Source organism: Urocampus carinirostris, chromosome 19 (assembly GCF_059441175.1).
Source record: "Urocampus carinirostris isolate Australia breed hairy pipefish chromosome 19, RoL_Ucar_1.0, whole genome shotgun sequence".
NCBI classification, from domain to species: Eukaryota; Metazoa; Chordata; class Actinopteri; order Syngnathiformes; family Syngnathidae; genus Urocampus; species Urocampus carinirostris.
In genome coordinates, this window is record NC_142367.1 from 8,037,267 (window position 1) to 8,052,867 (window position 15,601).

Sequence of the window (15,601 nt, forward strand, 5' to 3'; positions counted from 1 at the left end):
GGAGTGCCCGGAGGAAACCCACGCAAGCACGGGGAGAACATGCAAACTACACACAGGAAGGTTTGATCCCATGATTTCAGAACTGTGCCGCACACGGGCTTACCACTGTGTCGCCGTGCTGCCCCATCTAAGTGTTAATTTTACTTTACTGTACCCATTTTTAAGCCATTTATTATAATACATCATGAATGGTAATATATAAATTAAATTACAAAAACAACCTGAAGAGAAATTTGGGAGCCAGAAGACCAACTATTTTTTGAGAGGCATTTGAAAAAGATCGGTCTAAAAATAGTCGGAATTCCCATCTCTATAACTGACCTTTCAAGATAGATTTATTTTTATTAAACTCACTGCATATAGTTTACTGCTAATTGATATTTTATGATATTATTGACTGTTTATTTTTTTGCACTCCAAGCGTAAGATAAATGTGTGCTGGTGAAGTACAATAAATATTACAAGGTACTATAGCACTACTACCTTGTCTGTTGTTCTCTATTCCAGTGTTTTTCAACGAGTGTGCCAAGGCACACTAGCGTGCCGTGAGACCTTGTCTAGTGTGTCGCAAGGAACTGACCAATTTAATCGTTGTGAAAAAGCATGCCGCTGTTCAGTATGTTTGATTTCGTCAGGTCATCAACCGAGTAACTAACATACATCCATATCAGTAGGTGGCAGTATATTGCCATTTTTTCAGTCCTTTCATAAACTGATAATATGCTCATGGGGTGGTGCAGGGAAATGTGTTTGAGAACTTATATAATTTTAAATAAAAATAGTTTAAACTTTAGTAGACACTCAAAATAGGGAGAAGAGATCACTGGATTTTGAACTTACAAAGAAAACAGGGAAAGAAGCCTTCAAATAAGGAAGTCAACCTGCTCTAAAAGGCTGCATAGCCATTTCTTTTTATTAGTTTTAGTTTTGCATAGAAACGATCAATAATACATCAAATAATGTAAAATAATTGCAAACGTGATTGTGCAAATTTATTTTCTTATTATTATTTGATTATTTTATAAAACAAAGAATTGTGGTAGTAAAAAAAAATCTAGTATTTTTGTTGTTTTTAAAAAACAAAAATTTCAAAATGACGGCAAAATATACACCAAAATGAATACTAACATGTATGACCTCCTGATCCACGATAACCGCAGACAATAAAAAAAAACTATACTGTCATTTTAAGCAATATGATTATTAGAATTTAAAAAAATGTTCCGGGATTCATTTTTCAAACAAGGACCGTGTGCCTTGAGAATTTTTAATGAAAAAAAGTATGCCTCAGCTCAAAAAAGGTTGAAAAACACTGTTCTATTCAACTGACTCGAATACTGCTCGGAAAATTTCAAATTATTTGATATATTTGATAAATAAACGGGAATTTGGTAGCAATGGATAAAATGTGCAGGATTACTTTGCCCTAAAGAAGCTATGTGTCAAAAATACACCCGCGGGCCATAACCGGTCCGTTGGATGATTTACTCAGTACATCAAAAAATTTCTATCAAAACTTATGTTTTTTAAATAAATACAAATGAACGCTCCCTCTGGCCACTAAAGGGCACTCTGTGTGTAAAAGTGCTGACATCCAGCATGTGGCAATGACTTGAGTTGGTACCAGGAAATAAACATTTGCAACGTGATGTGTCCAACTAAAGATAAACCTGTCATCTTGCAACACCATTAACCACTACAAATCAGTCAACACACAAGTTGAATTGAATATTCAGAGCCACTACGAGACTTATCATAAAAACAAATAAGATCAAATTTGTCTTATTTTGCATGCCATTTACAGTGTAGTCTTAAAGATTTAATTTCCCCCTATGTTCCGGTCCGGAGCCTTCGCTCTGAAAATGCTGGTCTACTGGTGATCCCAATGGCCAAGAAGAGATCCGCAGTTTCGAGAGCGTTCTCCATTCGGGCCCGGGTGCTGCAGAATGCTCTTCCCCTTGAGATTCGATCAGCAACCTCAGTGGAAGTGTTTAAATCTAGGCTTAAAACACACTTCTATTCTATAGCATATGAATAAGCTATGTTTTATGTTGACAATATCTTTGTATTATTTGTTATTGCAACATCCATTGCAGCCTGGTCATCCTGGAAGGGGATTAACTCATGTGCGGTCCCTCCTCAAGGTTTCTTCATTTTCCTCATGTTCAGGTTTTAGAGTTTTTCCTTGCCCTCGTGTAGGTTTTAGATCAAGGGATGGTGTAATAATAATTACTCTGTAGTTTGCAATAATCTGTGGTCTGCGCAGCCCTTTGAGACTCCTTGTGATTAAGGGCTTCACAAATAAACATGACTTGCCTTGACTTGAATCGTTGATTTCCTTGGTAACTAATTACTTTTCCTAAATAGTAACGGATTTATTAAGTCAGTTACTTTTTGGAAGAAGTCGTAACTATGACTAATTGCTTTTTTAAAGTAACGTGCCCCAAAACTGCCTATGAACACATTTCTTTAGGCCTCTTTAGGATTGTCAATGACAGCTTTCAAACAAGAAATTAACTTGAACATGTGAATCAAGATTGTTTTCGTCTTTGTAGTATTGCTGAAGCAATGTAAATACAGTATGTGACTACTAATCTACATGTGCGTAGTTTAAATCGTCTACATTTATTAAATTTGTGTGCTTTTTAGTCAAATCCACCTCACATACTCGACCATAACTCATTTTTGTTAACATTATTAATGAAAAACTGCCCTCCTCTGGTGCTACATTTTACTGCAAGTAAACATACTCGGCGTTTTTCTTTTTGGTGATATTTTGTACTTATTTTAATCGAATCTCTCATCCAATACAAAACGCTGTATTCAATGAGGTATAATTTAATAAAATTGATTTGTATGTTACGCACTGGGTACTATGTGACGTCATGCAACGTCAGTATCACAACAAGCTGTCATGTTAGTTTCACGAGAGAGGCAGCTCATCTCTCCTAAAAGCGATTTTCGAGAAGTAGTTCGGATGCGAGACTTTTTCCTAAGGGTAACTGTTTTCTCTACGATTGTTTAAAACGGATAAACTTGACAACCGTCGCTGTCAAAATGACACGAAAATAACACCATCGTACTCAGTTAGCATTGATGTTAGCCAAAATGCTAAACGGCTTTTTAGCTGCCTGTTATATCTTTTTAAATTTATGTGACTTCGCTGACATTTACAGATAATTGTTGAAGGTGTTGTTTGGGAATGGTTATTTCTTCGAGCGTCACTTGGTGAGTTGCAACGATAGCGTGCTAGCTGGCTAGCTAGCGAGTGTCAATTACTCAGCGGAAAGTGAAACGGTGTGACAAACGGACGCTAAATTTTCAATATTTTTGCTTTTGAACTTGGTTGGTGTTTGTTTTTTATCCAAAGAACAGTTAACTCGCTCCTTGTCATCGCCGTGAGTCAGCGAAACAACGAAAAGGAGTTTGTGTCCATGTATAAGCTTGACTTGCATGCTTGCATTTCAGCATTTTGCACATTTCTGCAAACGTTTGGCTTAACGTGCATGCTTGAATTCATGTCAATATTTTATTCTTGGACAGTGTCAGAAAAGTAGGCTGGGACGAGGGCATTGTTGAGCCGGTCCGCTAGAGCCAGCCGAAGAGACGGGGAACAGGATCGGGAAGCAGGGCGAGGCGGAGCCGGTGGAGAAGATGGCCGGCAGCCCGGAGAAGAGTTCCACGGCGCAGGAGCTCAAGGAGCAGGGGAACCGCCTGTTCCTCTGCCGCAAGTACCAGGAGGCTGCCACCTGCTACGGCAAGGCCATCGTGAGTTAAGATCCTTGACCTGGGCAATACTCATCTTGAAGACGGGAAGTGATGACTCCCTTCCAGTGATGCTAGTATGATGATTTTCCCCCAAGAACCGCAACCCCTCAGTGGCTGTCTACTACACCAACCGGGCACTGTGCCACGTCAAGCTTCAGCAGCATGACAAGGCGCTGGCCGACTGCAAGCATGCCTTGGAACTGGACACGCAGTCAGTCAAGGCGCACTTCTTCCTGGGCCAGTGTCATCTAGAGCTGGAGAACTTTGATGAGGCCATCGGGAACCTGCAGAAAGGTCTAATTTAATTCTGGAGGGATGCAAAGAGAAGGGGTGTAACGAGCCATGGTGTGTTTTTTTTCTCTGCAGCGTACAATCTGGCAAAAGAACAGCGGCTTAATTTCGGAGACGACATCCCCGGGGCCTTGCGCATTGCCAAGAAGAAACGTTGGAACAGCATTGAGGAGAAACGCATCAACCAAGAGAACGAGCTCCACGCCTACTTAAGCAAACTCATATTGGCGGAGAAGGAGCGGTAAGCAGCAAACTTTTCTCTTTTTTTTAAACCTTTCATCTCTCATTGATTGCCACATATTGTTTCATTATCCTCATTGTAAAATGTGGAACTGGAGTCGTCCAATTTCGTTGTTACAATATATCCCATGTTGTAACAATGACAATAAAGCCATATTCTATTCTTTATTGCAGACAACTTGAAGACTACAAAGAAAAGCAAGATGACGATCACATTGGCGGCGACGGGGCCAAGATTGCGTCCAAACACGTGCGTTTTCAACTTTTAAAAAAAATAGAAATAAATAAATATTTCATATCTTTGTCAATGTGACCCTTTCAGGATAAGTACTTAATGGACATGGATGAGCTCTTCTCACAAGTGGATGAAAAGAGAAAAGTGAGTGTCATCTGACAATTTTATGATAATGGAGCTCAGATTCATTCTGTATCATTGCTAAGAATGAACTTTTAAACACGGTCATGCTTCAAATTAAAATAGAGGAAAATGTAAACGCATCTTAGTGTGCACAAAAGTTGGGGTTGGTTTAAAAAGACAGCTTGCTGACCAAAAAATTCACTCATCCATCCATTATTGCACGGCTTATCCTCACCAGGGTAGCGGGTGTGTTGGAGCCCTTCCCAGTCATCTCCAGGCAGTGGGCAACTGACTTGCAACCAGTTAAGGGCCCACTGAGGCGCACAATTAATTCGCTTATTCACACTTTGGGACAATTTGGACCAGCAAATTAACCTGGCATTTTTTAAATGTGGAAGGAAACCCAACGCAGGCACGGGGAGGCCAGTTGCTAGAAGTAAACCCTGGACCTCTGCACAGCGGGCCTGACGTGGGTCAGCTGCAGTGCTGGCCCAAACAATTCAGTGGTCAAATAAAAAAATATAATTTATCTATTTTACCACTAGGAAGCGCAGTAATACTCAGTTTGGCTTTGAAATACTGTACTCTGCTTTAATTTGTCTTGTATGAAATCCAGAGAAAAATGTTAAGTCAAGTCATTTTTATTTATACAGCCCTTAATCACAAAGAGTCTCAAAGGGCTGCACAGGTTATTGCACAGACTATTATTTCAGACTATTATTACACCATCCCCTGATCTGAAACCAACATGAGGGCAAGGAAAAACTAAAAAACCCCAACATTAGGAAAATGAAGAAACCTTGAGAAGTGACCGCACATGTGGTAATCCCTGTTTCAGGATGATCAGGCTGCAATGGATGTTACAATTAGATAGATAGATAGATAGATAGATACTTTGTTCATCCCCGAAGGGAAATTCACATTTCCAATTACAAATAGTACAGAGATATTGCTAAAAAATATATAGGTTATTCATATGCTATAGAGTAGAATTGTGTTTTAAGCTTAGATTTAAACATTTCCACTGAGGTTGCAGATCGGATCTCAGGGGGAAGAGCATTCCACAGCACCGGTGCCCGGGTGGAGAACGCTCTCGAACCTGCAGAACACTTCTTGGCTCTTGGGATCACCAGTAGACCAGCGCTTTCAGAACAAAGGCTTCGGACCGGAACATAGGGGGAAATCAAATCTGAAAGATATGAGGGAGCAAGTCCATGTATGATTTTGTATAATACCAAGAGAACCTTGAAATCACATCTTAGGCTAACAGGGAGCCAATGTAGGTTAGCTAAAATCGGCGTAATGTGATCGGAGTTTCTTGTCCTAGTTAAAAGCCTCGCTGCAGAATTTTTTACCAGCTGAAGACTTGATTCTGGACTTCGGGAGACCGGAGAGTAGTGCATTACAGTAATCGAGACGGGAGGTAACAAACGCGTGAATTATAATCTCCGCATCCGACTGAAACAGCATAGGACGAATTTTAGCAATGTTGCGAAGATGGGAGAAGACGGTTCTAGTAATTTTCTTCACGTGTGTTTGAAAGGACAGATCGGGGTCAAATATGACACCTAAATTTTTAACTGAGTCACTCTGTGTGATGTGACATTTGTCAATGGTCACAGCAGTTTTTGAGAAAAAGTCACGGCATTTAGATGGACCAATAACTAACATTTCGGTCTTTTCAGAGTTAAGACGCAAGAAATTGAGTGACATCCACTCTTTTATCTCAGTTAGGCAAGCCTCCAAATTTCCACAATTTAGTGTGGCTGATTCCTCCAACGGAAGATATGTGTAATGTTTCAGCTGTACCTGCTGCTCACACTTGTTTTATTCATAAGATAAACGTGACTTAAAAAGTAAAAAGTGAGGACAGAATTTCAGAAAAATCTCTAAAGGTCAAACGATGTTTTAGGCAATACAGACGCTGCACTAGGTTCGGGACGATCGTTCGTAAGTTGAATTTGTTCCTAAGTTGCTTCAATGCTATATTTTGTAAATAAAAGTTTAATGAAATAATAAGCTCTGTAACGTTACAAAGCTAGCTGAATGATAAAGCATAGTACTGAAACAAAACAAAGCTACACATTAGGTGTTGATACTCTGTGTTGTGAAGCCCTTTGAGACTTATTGTGATTAAGGGCTTACAAATAAACATGACTTGACTATAAAGATAAATAAAGTTGAGTTTAACTTACTTTTGGAAGATTTAGGCGACTTTCTCCTTGGTGGTAAAAAGTGGACGAAAAAAAAAAGCGATCCAACCATTTTCTCAACCACATCAAGCTTTCTTATTCCACTTTCATTTTCAAAAGAAGCGTCTCGCCTCTTATTTACTCTTTACAACAACAACTATATTGAACGGATGCGCGCTAGAGATACAGTACAGCGTGTTTACATTACACACGCACCAGGAAGTAGAAACCGGATTTCTTCTTTGGGGTGGATACTAGGTGACCTGTCAAAGCGCCACACGGCGGAAAGAAGCACTACAGCACTGTCCTATTCTCGGAAAAAGCACACAATAAAAAATGTAACTTACAGCAATATCCGCATATTTTTCGACATCCCCAAAATAATATTTGTATCAAGTTTTGCGTAAGTCGAATGTTCGTAAGTACGGCAGCGTCTGTACTCTGCTTTCTATTCGTCTTGTATGAAATCCAGAGACAGATATGTGTAATGTTTCGACTGTACCTGCTACTAACACTTGTTTTACTTATAAGATAAACGTCACTTAGAAAGCAAAAACAGAGGACAGAATTTCAGATAAATCTCTAAAACAAGGTTTAAGGCAATATGTCCAATTCATGAACATTTTGAAGGCTTCACATACCATAACATAATTTATACATATTTCTCAATATGCGTTGATGTCTTGTTCCGCCAGAAGCGAGAGATTCCAGACTACCTGTGCGGGAAAATCAGTTTTGAGCTCATGAGGGAGCCATGCATCACGCCCAGCGGGATCACGTACGACCGCAAAGACATTGAAGAGCACTTGCAGGTACGCCTTTTTGTGAAAATACATGCAGATTGTAATACCAAACGTAGTCATGATTTTGAATCGGTCCATTTGGACGCTCTGATTTTCATCGTGGCTGTTTCAGCGTGTGGGCCATTTTGACCCGGTGACACGAAGCCCGCTGACCCAGGACCAGCTGATCCCCAACCTGGCCATGAAGGAAGTCATTGACGCTTTCATCCAGGAGAACGGATGGGTGGAGGACTACTAGGTCGATCATGTCCTTTTTTTAAAAAAAAAATTCCACCAGACTTTGGAAAAGATGTCTGGCCTTGCCTGGGCAGGAAGGATCATGCGGTTGAAGAGCTCGGGAATCTGACGGCCGTCCTCTTCCCTTAGTATCCCGAATCTGTGTTTGTGGCCTGCCACTCCCTTTAACATCCTGGAAAACCTTCTCTGCTGGTCGGTCACTTTCTCAGGTCTTTTTCATCTTGTCTGCTCTTTCTTGTGTTTTTCAATCTGCAGTGCCACAATCACAGGTAAGCGGGACTGCCAAAAGAAAAAACAAATCTTAGTACTCGATCTGAAATGGTTACTCTGTCCCCCCCAAAAAATCACTATGTGTGACAACCATGTATGCAAGTTTACACATGAAATATGTTCATCTGAGTGTTTGTAACCAGTAGGTGTCGCCACAATCCCCGCAGCTGAGTGCTTTGACATTTTCATTCTTGTTGCTCATGTTCAAGTATGCTCAGCGGTAAAACAGGATCACAAAGCTTTACGCTTTTATTCATATCTACAAAACAAAAAAGGGCAGCAGTTGTGCGGACAATGTTTTTAACAGATTGCCTCAAGCTGGATAATGGAGGCTCGTGTTTCTCTCAAAACAATTTAGAAGAGACGGTTGTATGCGTTACGTTTTGTTAAAAGCTGAAAATATGATGAAATAATGAAGGTGAAAATATGCTGGATGTGTGTAAATGTGACGCATGCCTTTGCTTTCGGCGGCAACCGTAGCTGTGCTGTTACCTTGCATTTTTTGTCTCTGACGCATTTGATTTCGGATTTTGATGGGCTTGCTGGTCATTTGCAGCAGTCAATCCCCATCTCCTTGAAATGCTGGCAACCCCATCATCTCTTTTCTTATTTTTCCTGTGAAACAGAGTGCAGAAAGTGTAAATAATTTTCTTCAGTTCCATTCGCTTGCTTTTCTCTGTGCTTGAAAGTGTATTAAATGTAGATATGTTGATAGCTATAAGGCCTCGTTTCTCTTTGCATCTTTGTGTTGTTTCGCTTGTATGACTCGACAAGTCTTACTCCGCAGCAGTTTCATGATTTTGGGTGTGACTTTATGCAAGAGTGTTAGATGAATAAATGCCTGTTTTCTCCAATATTTGTCATTTATTTTTTGGAATACTGGAACTTTAGCTCCTAATATTTGGCAACAGCTAAAACCCGTAATGTCGCACGAGCGATTGCTAGAAATTCAATTATTTTTCAAGTGACAGATTTACTTAACTGTCCTATATCTTACACACTGCTCCTTTAGGATGTATTTTGCAGTCCTGTTTGTTTTTCGTGGCTAAAGTGATGCCATTTTGTGCTAATAGTCTTTGAAACAAGGCCACCAGTGTGTCTGTGTGAGTGCCCATTGTCTTTGCTGACATCACGGATGGTACAAGGAGGGCAGAGGATGCAAACAGGCATGATTTTGACTGACAGACAACAAGGCATCGCCATGGTAAGATCCCTTTTTGAAATAACCATTTTGAGACCTGGGCACTGCCCAATTTTTCTTTGTGTTTGCAGTGTTTCCAAATGTTGACAGTGCTTCTCTTTGGTGCCTTTGCTTTGGCGCATTCTTCCACCAGGCAAGGTAGAGTGGCATCATATATTTTAATCACAGAATATTTTTTACTTTAACATTGTCTCGAGCTTTTCCTATTGCTATCACTGACATAAATTTTGAAATTAAATGCTGCATTAGGTAATGCTAGCCATAGTCACATTAGGGTGAATATTCCCTGAAAATGCGGCTGCAGAGCCTTGAGTTATTATTTTTTTTTTTTTTACATACTTTATTTTTCTCACTTCTCAGAATTTACCTCGGGTTCGCTTTAGAACAAACTGCAATTTGTCAACTGGTTATTAATTCTTCCTCCCCAAAAAGCTTTGTTTTGGGTAGTACTTCCACAATCATCAAACAAAGAGACATTGAGGCTGAATGTCATTGGGTTGGCAAAAAAAATCATTTTAAAAGCATCTGTCAGAGCTGCCAAACATTAAAAACCATATTTCAGAATTGGATAAAAAGAATGTAGCATTTAAGAGCGCAATATTGAATTCGAAACTGGTTCTTGAATAATGTTAAAACACACATGAAACCTGCTTTTACTGCAAGGAGGTGACACTAATGCACCAAAATTAACCAAGGAACAATCAACATTGTCAATACAAAGATGAACATTGCTTGACATTTTTCTTTGACTTTTCGTAGTTTTCCTAAAAAATGTACATTTTGTAATTTGCTGCAAACTGGCAGAGTAGATTACTGAACATTTATAAGATTTGTTAGCACTGCAGCTAGCAACCATTAATGAACTAAAACATTTATGACAAAAATCGCTCATTTGGATTCCCAAGTGTGGTTTGAATTTAGTCCCCCAAAATCCTCTCTTAAACGTCTTGGCAAAGACGTATCTCTTACTTGAATTTTCAACTAAAGTTTTTTTTGGGATTGAATTAACAAAAATCTTATCATCATAAAACAACAGCATCACAGGCTAAATAGAGTTTTGCCAAGCATTTAAAAGCATTTTCAGAAAGGTTGAAGACAATTTTCAGATTTTTAAACTTTTTTCGTCGTAGAATTTAAGAGTAAGTCGAAAGTGTTTCTTAAAAAGAAAGAAACTGCAGAGAAACCGGCTGTTACTGCAAGTGTCCAGGAGATGCACCAATGCAACATCAATAGCCAGGGAATAATAATTATTGTCAATACAAATATGAGCATTGCTTGAAAATTGTCTTCAGTTTTCATAGAAAATGCATCATAAACTGGCAAAGCAATTTACGGAAACTTCCTAGCATTTTCTAGCAATGGAGCCAACAATCATAAATGGCCTAATATCTTATGCTAAAAATCAAATGTTTTGCTTTCCCAACAATGTCCAAATTTAGTCCCTAAAAGTCTTCACTTGGACGTCTGGGAAAACACGTTTTTCTCCCTTCAGTGTTTTACCAAATTAGAATGTTTTTTCCTGATTGAACCTTTATACACATCACAAACACCTTATCATCATTAAAGGTACAGTGCATTGTGTTATATTTGTCCACTAGATGACACTGCATTGTCTAATGTGAACGAAAACCAGTGCCAAATGATCACAGCGTTGCTGTAAAATGCTAGACAAAAATGGATTCTGCTGAGTAAAAGAAATACACATTTTTCAACATATAAACATTAAGATTGGTATAATAGTTATTGTATTTTTGCCCACTATTCAAATCAGTTTTTTTTTTTAACTTAATAAAGTTTTTTGTACTATTTGGAGGCACTAAATATTACACATTATCCCTTTAAATAACAGCGTCACAGCTTTCTACAGAGTTCTGTGTAATTTGCTATAAATAGTAAATGGTCTGCATTTATATAGCGCTTTTCAAGTCAATGAAGACCTCCCTAAGTGCTTTACAATGAGCTTCACACTTACCGTTTCACACACACACTCACACACCAATAGCGGCCATGCAAGGCTGCCAACCTGCTTATTATTGGGGGCATTAGGTATTCAGTGTCTTGCCCAAGGACACTTCGACATACAACACAAAGGAGCCGGGAATCGAATCTCTTGATCCCAAGACGAGCGCTCTACCTCCTGAGCTTATGTAGTAAACTAAGTAAAATGTTTAATTTCCGGCAGCACTGGATTGTACTGGAATATAATATTGATCCGGCGCAACATGACTAACCGTCATTGGTAATAACCGCTGTGTGTGTGCTGTACTAACTAGGGCTGCAACTAACGACTATTTTAATAGTTGACTAGTCACCAACTATTAAATTTATCAGTTGAATAATGAATAACTGCTATTGTTGTTTTCATGAAGTGTATTTAATTATGTGGTAAATGATAATAAACGCCAGAATAATAGGTACAATGAAAAATACTACTTTTATTGAACATACTAAAGGTCTGTACAAAAATGCCCTTCCTAAAACCAATTCGACACAGTGCTTGGTGATTAGACACACAAATTCATACATAAATATGTGTCCATTTTTTTAGAGACAGGCAAATAAATGATAAATTAAAATAAAGTAAACTATTTGTATTGCTGTAAACCAAGAACAGGCTCATTAGCAGCAAAAGAACAATTAAAAAATATATATGCATTTTGTGAAGTACAATCAGTGGTCAACTGCTAAGTCTGAAACAAAAGTATGTAATGATCTCAATTGTTCAAAATCAACTGGACTTCGGACTGCAAGCTATTAATTTAAAATAATTTTGTCTGGCATATCATGTGCGACACAAGGGTTCAAAGTCACTCTAAGCCACTACAGGTGTATCGACATTTCGTTCTGTGTACATTGTTACAAAGAATGACAATACAAAGGAAATTATTATTATTATTATTACTTTAGTGCCGGCATTCAATAAACAAAACAATACAAAGGAGTCAGGGCGTCTGTGCACGACTGCATACATTTTCAGCACGAGGTGATATAGCTGAAGATACAGCCAGCAGACAACATGCGAGCACATTGATAGTGAAACCTTAATAATAACAATGAACATAGCTTTCCCACTTACCTGCATTCAATAAACAAAACAAAACAAAGGAATCAGGGCGTCTGCGCATGACTGCATACATCTAAAACATTAATGGAAACAAAAATACAAAAACGGGACATCACTCAATATTCCGCACACCATAGCGTGGTTGCATTAAAACATGTTGCATCTCAGTAATCATCGTTTCAAGCTGCATTGCTTTACTTTTAATTAGTGCTTATTTTATGCATCATTTAGCACAACTTATATACATTTACATACAAAAGTAGTTTGTGAAATCAGCTCCTATACTTAGCAAAGTATGAACTATTACCCAAACTGATATTGGGCACAGCTTACCTTCAGCACGAGGTGATAGAGCTGAAGGTACGGCAAGAGCAGAAGCCCATGAAGTGCCAAACGAGAAAGACAGTCGCACACGCCCATGGCTTAACAGATGAATGCGGTACCACAGTTTTAATTTAATGCAATATAAACACAGATTTTGTGAGAATTTGAAAAAATAAACCTGAAATAAATCAAATTTCAACTCTTGTTGCACATAGTCTGCCTTAATGCTCAAGCTGTCTTTTATAGCCAAATGTAAGTGTATAAAATGTTCACTGCATGTCCTCAAAACCGTATTTGCTTGAGTGTTACTAGAATTTTACAGAGTTGAGTCCGACTCAGTTTTGTTTAACTGTCCGACATACTTTCTCTTTAAAGTCCGTGCATCACCAAAGTACTGCCATTATGCGCAAGGTCTACTTTGCAAGTATCATTTTATTTGCCATATCCAGGCTAAAAGGTTTTGGTACGAGTATTTGATGGCGAGGCCGTATTTTCTAAATGTTACTGCTCGTGACAAGGTATAGCGCATGAGCAACTCTCAACCGATATTATAATCATGTAAGATGACTCGGAAAATCGTGTCTGGTGACTATAGTTGACACTTTCTATTATCGATTTCAGTCGACAACGTTGACTAACCGCTGCAGCCCTAGTACTAACAATGACACGGAGCCTCTGGTAAGCTGGCAAAACGTCCCCCCTCTGTTATCTCCAGTGGGCCTGTCAGGCAAAGTCCTGCTCTTCCCCTACGAGACGGACTTCAGCTACGTGACGCTGCTGCCGTCCAAGGAGATGGCGCTCAAGGCCCTGACGCTCTGCATGCGGGTGGCCACCGAGCTGCCCGAAGAGCGGCAGGTCATCCTCTTCGCCTATCGCACGGCCGACTACGATGAGCTCAACGTTTGGCGCGAAAAGGACGGCCGCGTCTCAGTTTATATGAGCGGCGATGGCGTTTTCTTCTCCCTGCCCCCGCTGGGCACCTTCCGCACCAGCCTGTGCCTGACCTGGCGCTCGGCAGACGGCCTCAGCGCCTTCTGGGTGGACGGCAGGCGCAGCGCCTACCAGGTATACAAGCCCGGGCACAGTGTCCGTCCTGAGGGGACCGTCCTCCTGGGGCAGGACCCCGACAAGCACCTGGGAGGGCTGGAGGCCGTGCAGAGCTTCGTGGGGGAGATGACGGACGTCAACATGTGGGACTACGTGCTTTCCTCGAGCGCAATCCGAGCCTGGCACCACGGAGGCCAATTCCCCAAAGGAAACATCTTTGACTGGGGCTCTGTGGATTATCAGCTTAATGGCAACGTGGTGGTTGTCGATGACGACTGAGTCGACGGAATATTTCTATTTCGTTAGATTAGTGTTTCCCAACCGTTTTGTAGAGAAGGAACACTTTTGTCACTAAAAGTCGGAAATAAATTCCTAGGACCAGTTTAAAGCTTAAAGGTGGGGTGTGTCGTTTGAGGCGTGCTTAAAAAAGTTACATATTTTCTCAATTAAGTATGCTAACAATCCCCAGTTTGATTAAAAAAAAAGTGCCTTATATTCCACCCCGTCTATCTGGTTTTATCTTACTTTTAGCAAAGCTGTTTGGGGCGCAACACACTAGGTAAGAGACATGAAAGTTGGGGGGAGTGTCGTAGAATGAAGTCATGCTAGTCTCCAGAGGTTGTTTTTTTTTAATGGCTGACTGGGAAAAAGATGGAGTTTATCTTGATCCTGCCCCCTTCCACATTTATCAAATCATGTAACCAGGTATTTAAACAAGGCATATGCCAAATGAACCACATCTTATCATTCAAAGAAAAATAATGATGAAAACCTAATATAACGTCAGATAATAAACGAAGGATTATTTTTTTCTTATTGAGAGTATAAACCAATTTTTTTAATTATCTGTAATCACTCTGGCTCAGGAGGTAAGCCAGGTTATTTGTTTGATGAATAGTTCTGTCATTTTTGATTCACTTTCTTTTAATCCGTTTAACTGTACTATATCTTGTTTTTCTGAAAAATAACTGAAATACTACTTCATCCATCCATCCAATATCTGCACCGCTTATCCTCAGTAGGGTCGCGGGGGTGCTGGGGCCCATCCCAGCTATCTTCAGGCAGTGGGCAGGGTACACCCTGAACTGGTTGCCAGCCAGTCCCAGGGCACACAGAGAAAGCTCATTCACACCTAGGGCCAATTAACCTGACATGCATGTTTTTGGAATGTGAGAGGAAACTGGAGTGCCCGGAGGAAACCCACTCAAGCACGGAGAGAACATGCAAACTCCACACAGGAAGATTCACTCTCATGAACTCAGAACTGTGCCGCACATGCACTAATCACTGCGCTGCCGTGCTACCTGAAATACTTAAAATGAGCAAAAAAATTTGCTAGTGGAAACCTTTTTTACAAAATTTTAAATATTAGTTAATTGATTAATTAAAACTGCAGACTGTTCTTAAGCAAAAAATATGTGTAGAACAACAATAATATTTAAGTTTTAATTTTTGTATTTAAAAAATGTTTCGATAAATGTGCAAGAATGTTATTTTTTTTGCATTGCAATCTTAAACAGCTTCTTGAATGCAAATACGTTATCAAATAGATTTCCTTGTACTACCCAAGAGCAGAAAATTAGTATATAAGAAGGAAAATAACATTCTGCTGCCATTTACTGATATGGATGAATGTTAGTTACTAGGCTGGAAAAAAACAAATGTATGAACCAGAGATAAAATAGGAAAATCCCGCTGCACACTAAATGAGGTATTGCAGCACTCAGCTTGAGTACTTACACTCAACATAAGTCATTTTGTCTAAATTGACCAAATCATTGATCAAATATGTTATTTCTATCTTGT

At 39.6% G+C, this 15,601-nt stretch overlaps 2 protein-coding genes and 1 long non-coding RNA gene across 4 annotated transcripts in view; 2 read left to right on the forward strand and 1 right to left on the reverse strand.

The window, feature by feature from the left end:
* The first annotated feature begins 2,837 nt into the window (after positions 1–2,837).
* stub1 (STIP1 homology and U-Box containing protein 1) lies at positions 2,838–9,013 on the forward strand. 2 transcript variants are annotated; one of them, XM_088322983.1, is made up of 9 exons: positions 2,917–2,998; positions 3,371–3,436; positions 3,544–3,768; positions 3,864–4,062; positions 4,135–4,300; positions 4,474–4,549; positions 4,622–4,678; positions 7,545–7,661; positions 7,765–9,013. In XM_088322983.1, the coding sequence occupies exons 3-9, from the start codon at positions 3,655–3,657 to the stop codon at positions 7,888–7,890; spliced, it is 855 nt and encodes a 284-aa protein (XP_088179109.1). In that variant the 5' UTR covers positions 2,917–2,998; positions 3,371–3,436; positions 3,544–3,654; the 3' UTR covers positions 7,891–9,013. The 2 variants fall into 2 exon arrangements, with proteins under 2 accessions (XP_088179108.1, XP_088179109.1); XM_088322982.1 differs by lacking the exon at positions 3,371–3,436 and having other exon boundaries at positions 2,838–2,998.
* Positions 7,457–15,601, reverse strand: part of LOC148347062 (uncharacterized) — a 28,424-nt gene continuing 20,279 nt past the window's right edge. Inside the window, exon 2 of the long non-coding RNA XR_015847823.1 lies at positions 7,457–8,168. This is a non-coding gene — a long non-coding RNA (uncharacterized LOC148347062). The remainder of the gene's footprint in view (positions 8,169–15,601) is intronic.
* crp1 (C-reactive protein 1) lies at positions 9,224–14,295 on the forward strand. The gene is made up of 3 exons (XM_088322984.1): positions 9,224–9,363; positions 9,432–9,498; positions 13,464–14,295. Exons 1-3 carry the CDS (start codon positions 9,295–9,297, stop codon positions 14,072–14,074), a joined length of 747 nt encoding a protein of 248 aa, XP_088179110.1. The 5' UTR covers positions 9,224–9,294; the 3' UTR covers positions 14,075–14,295.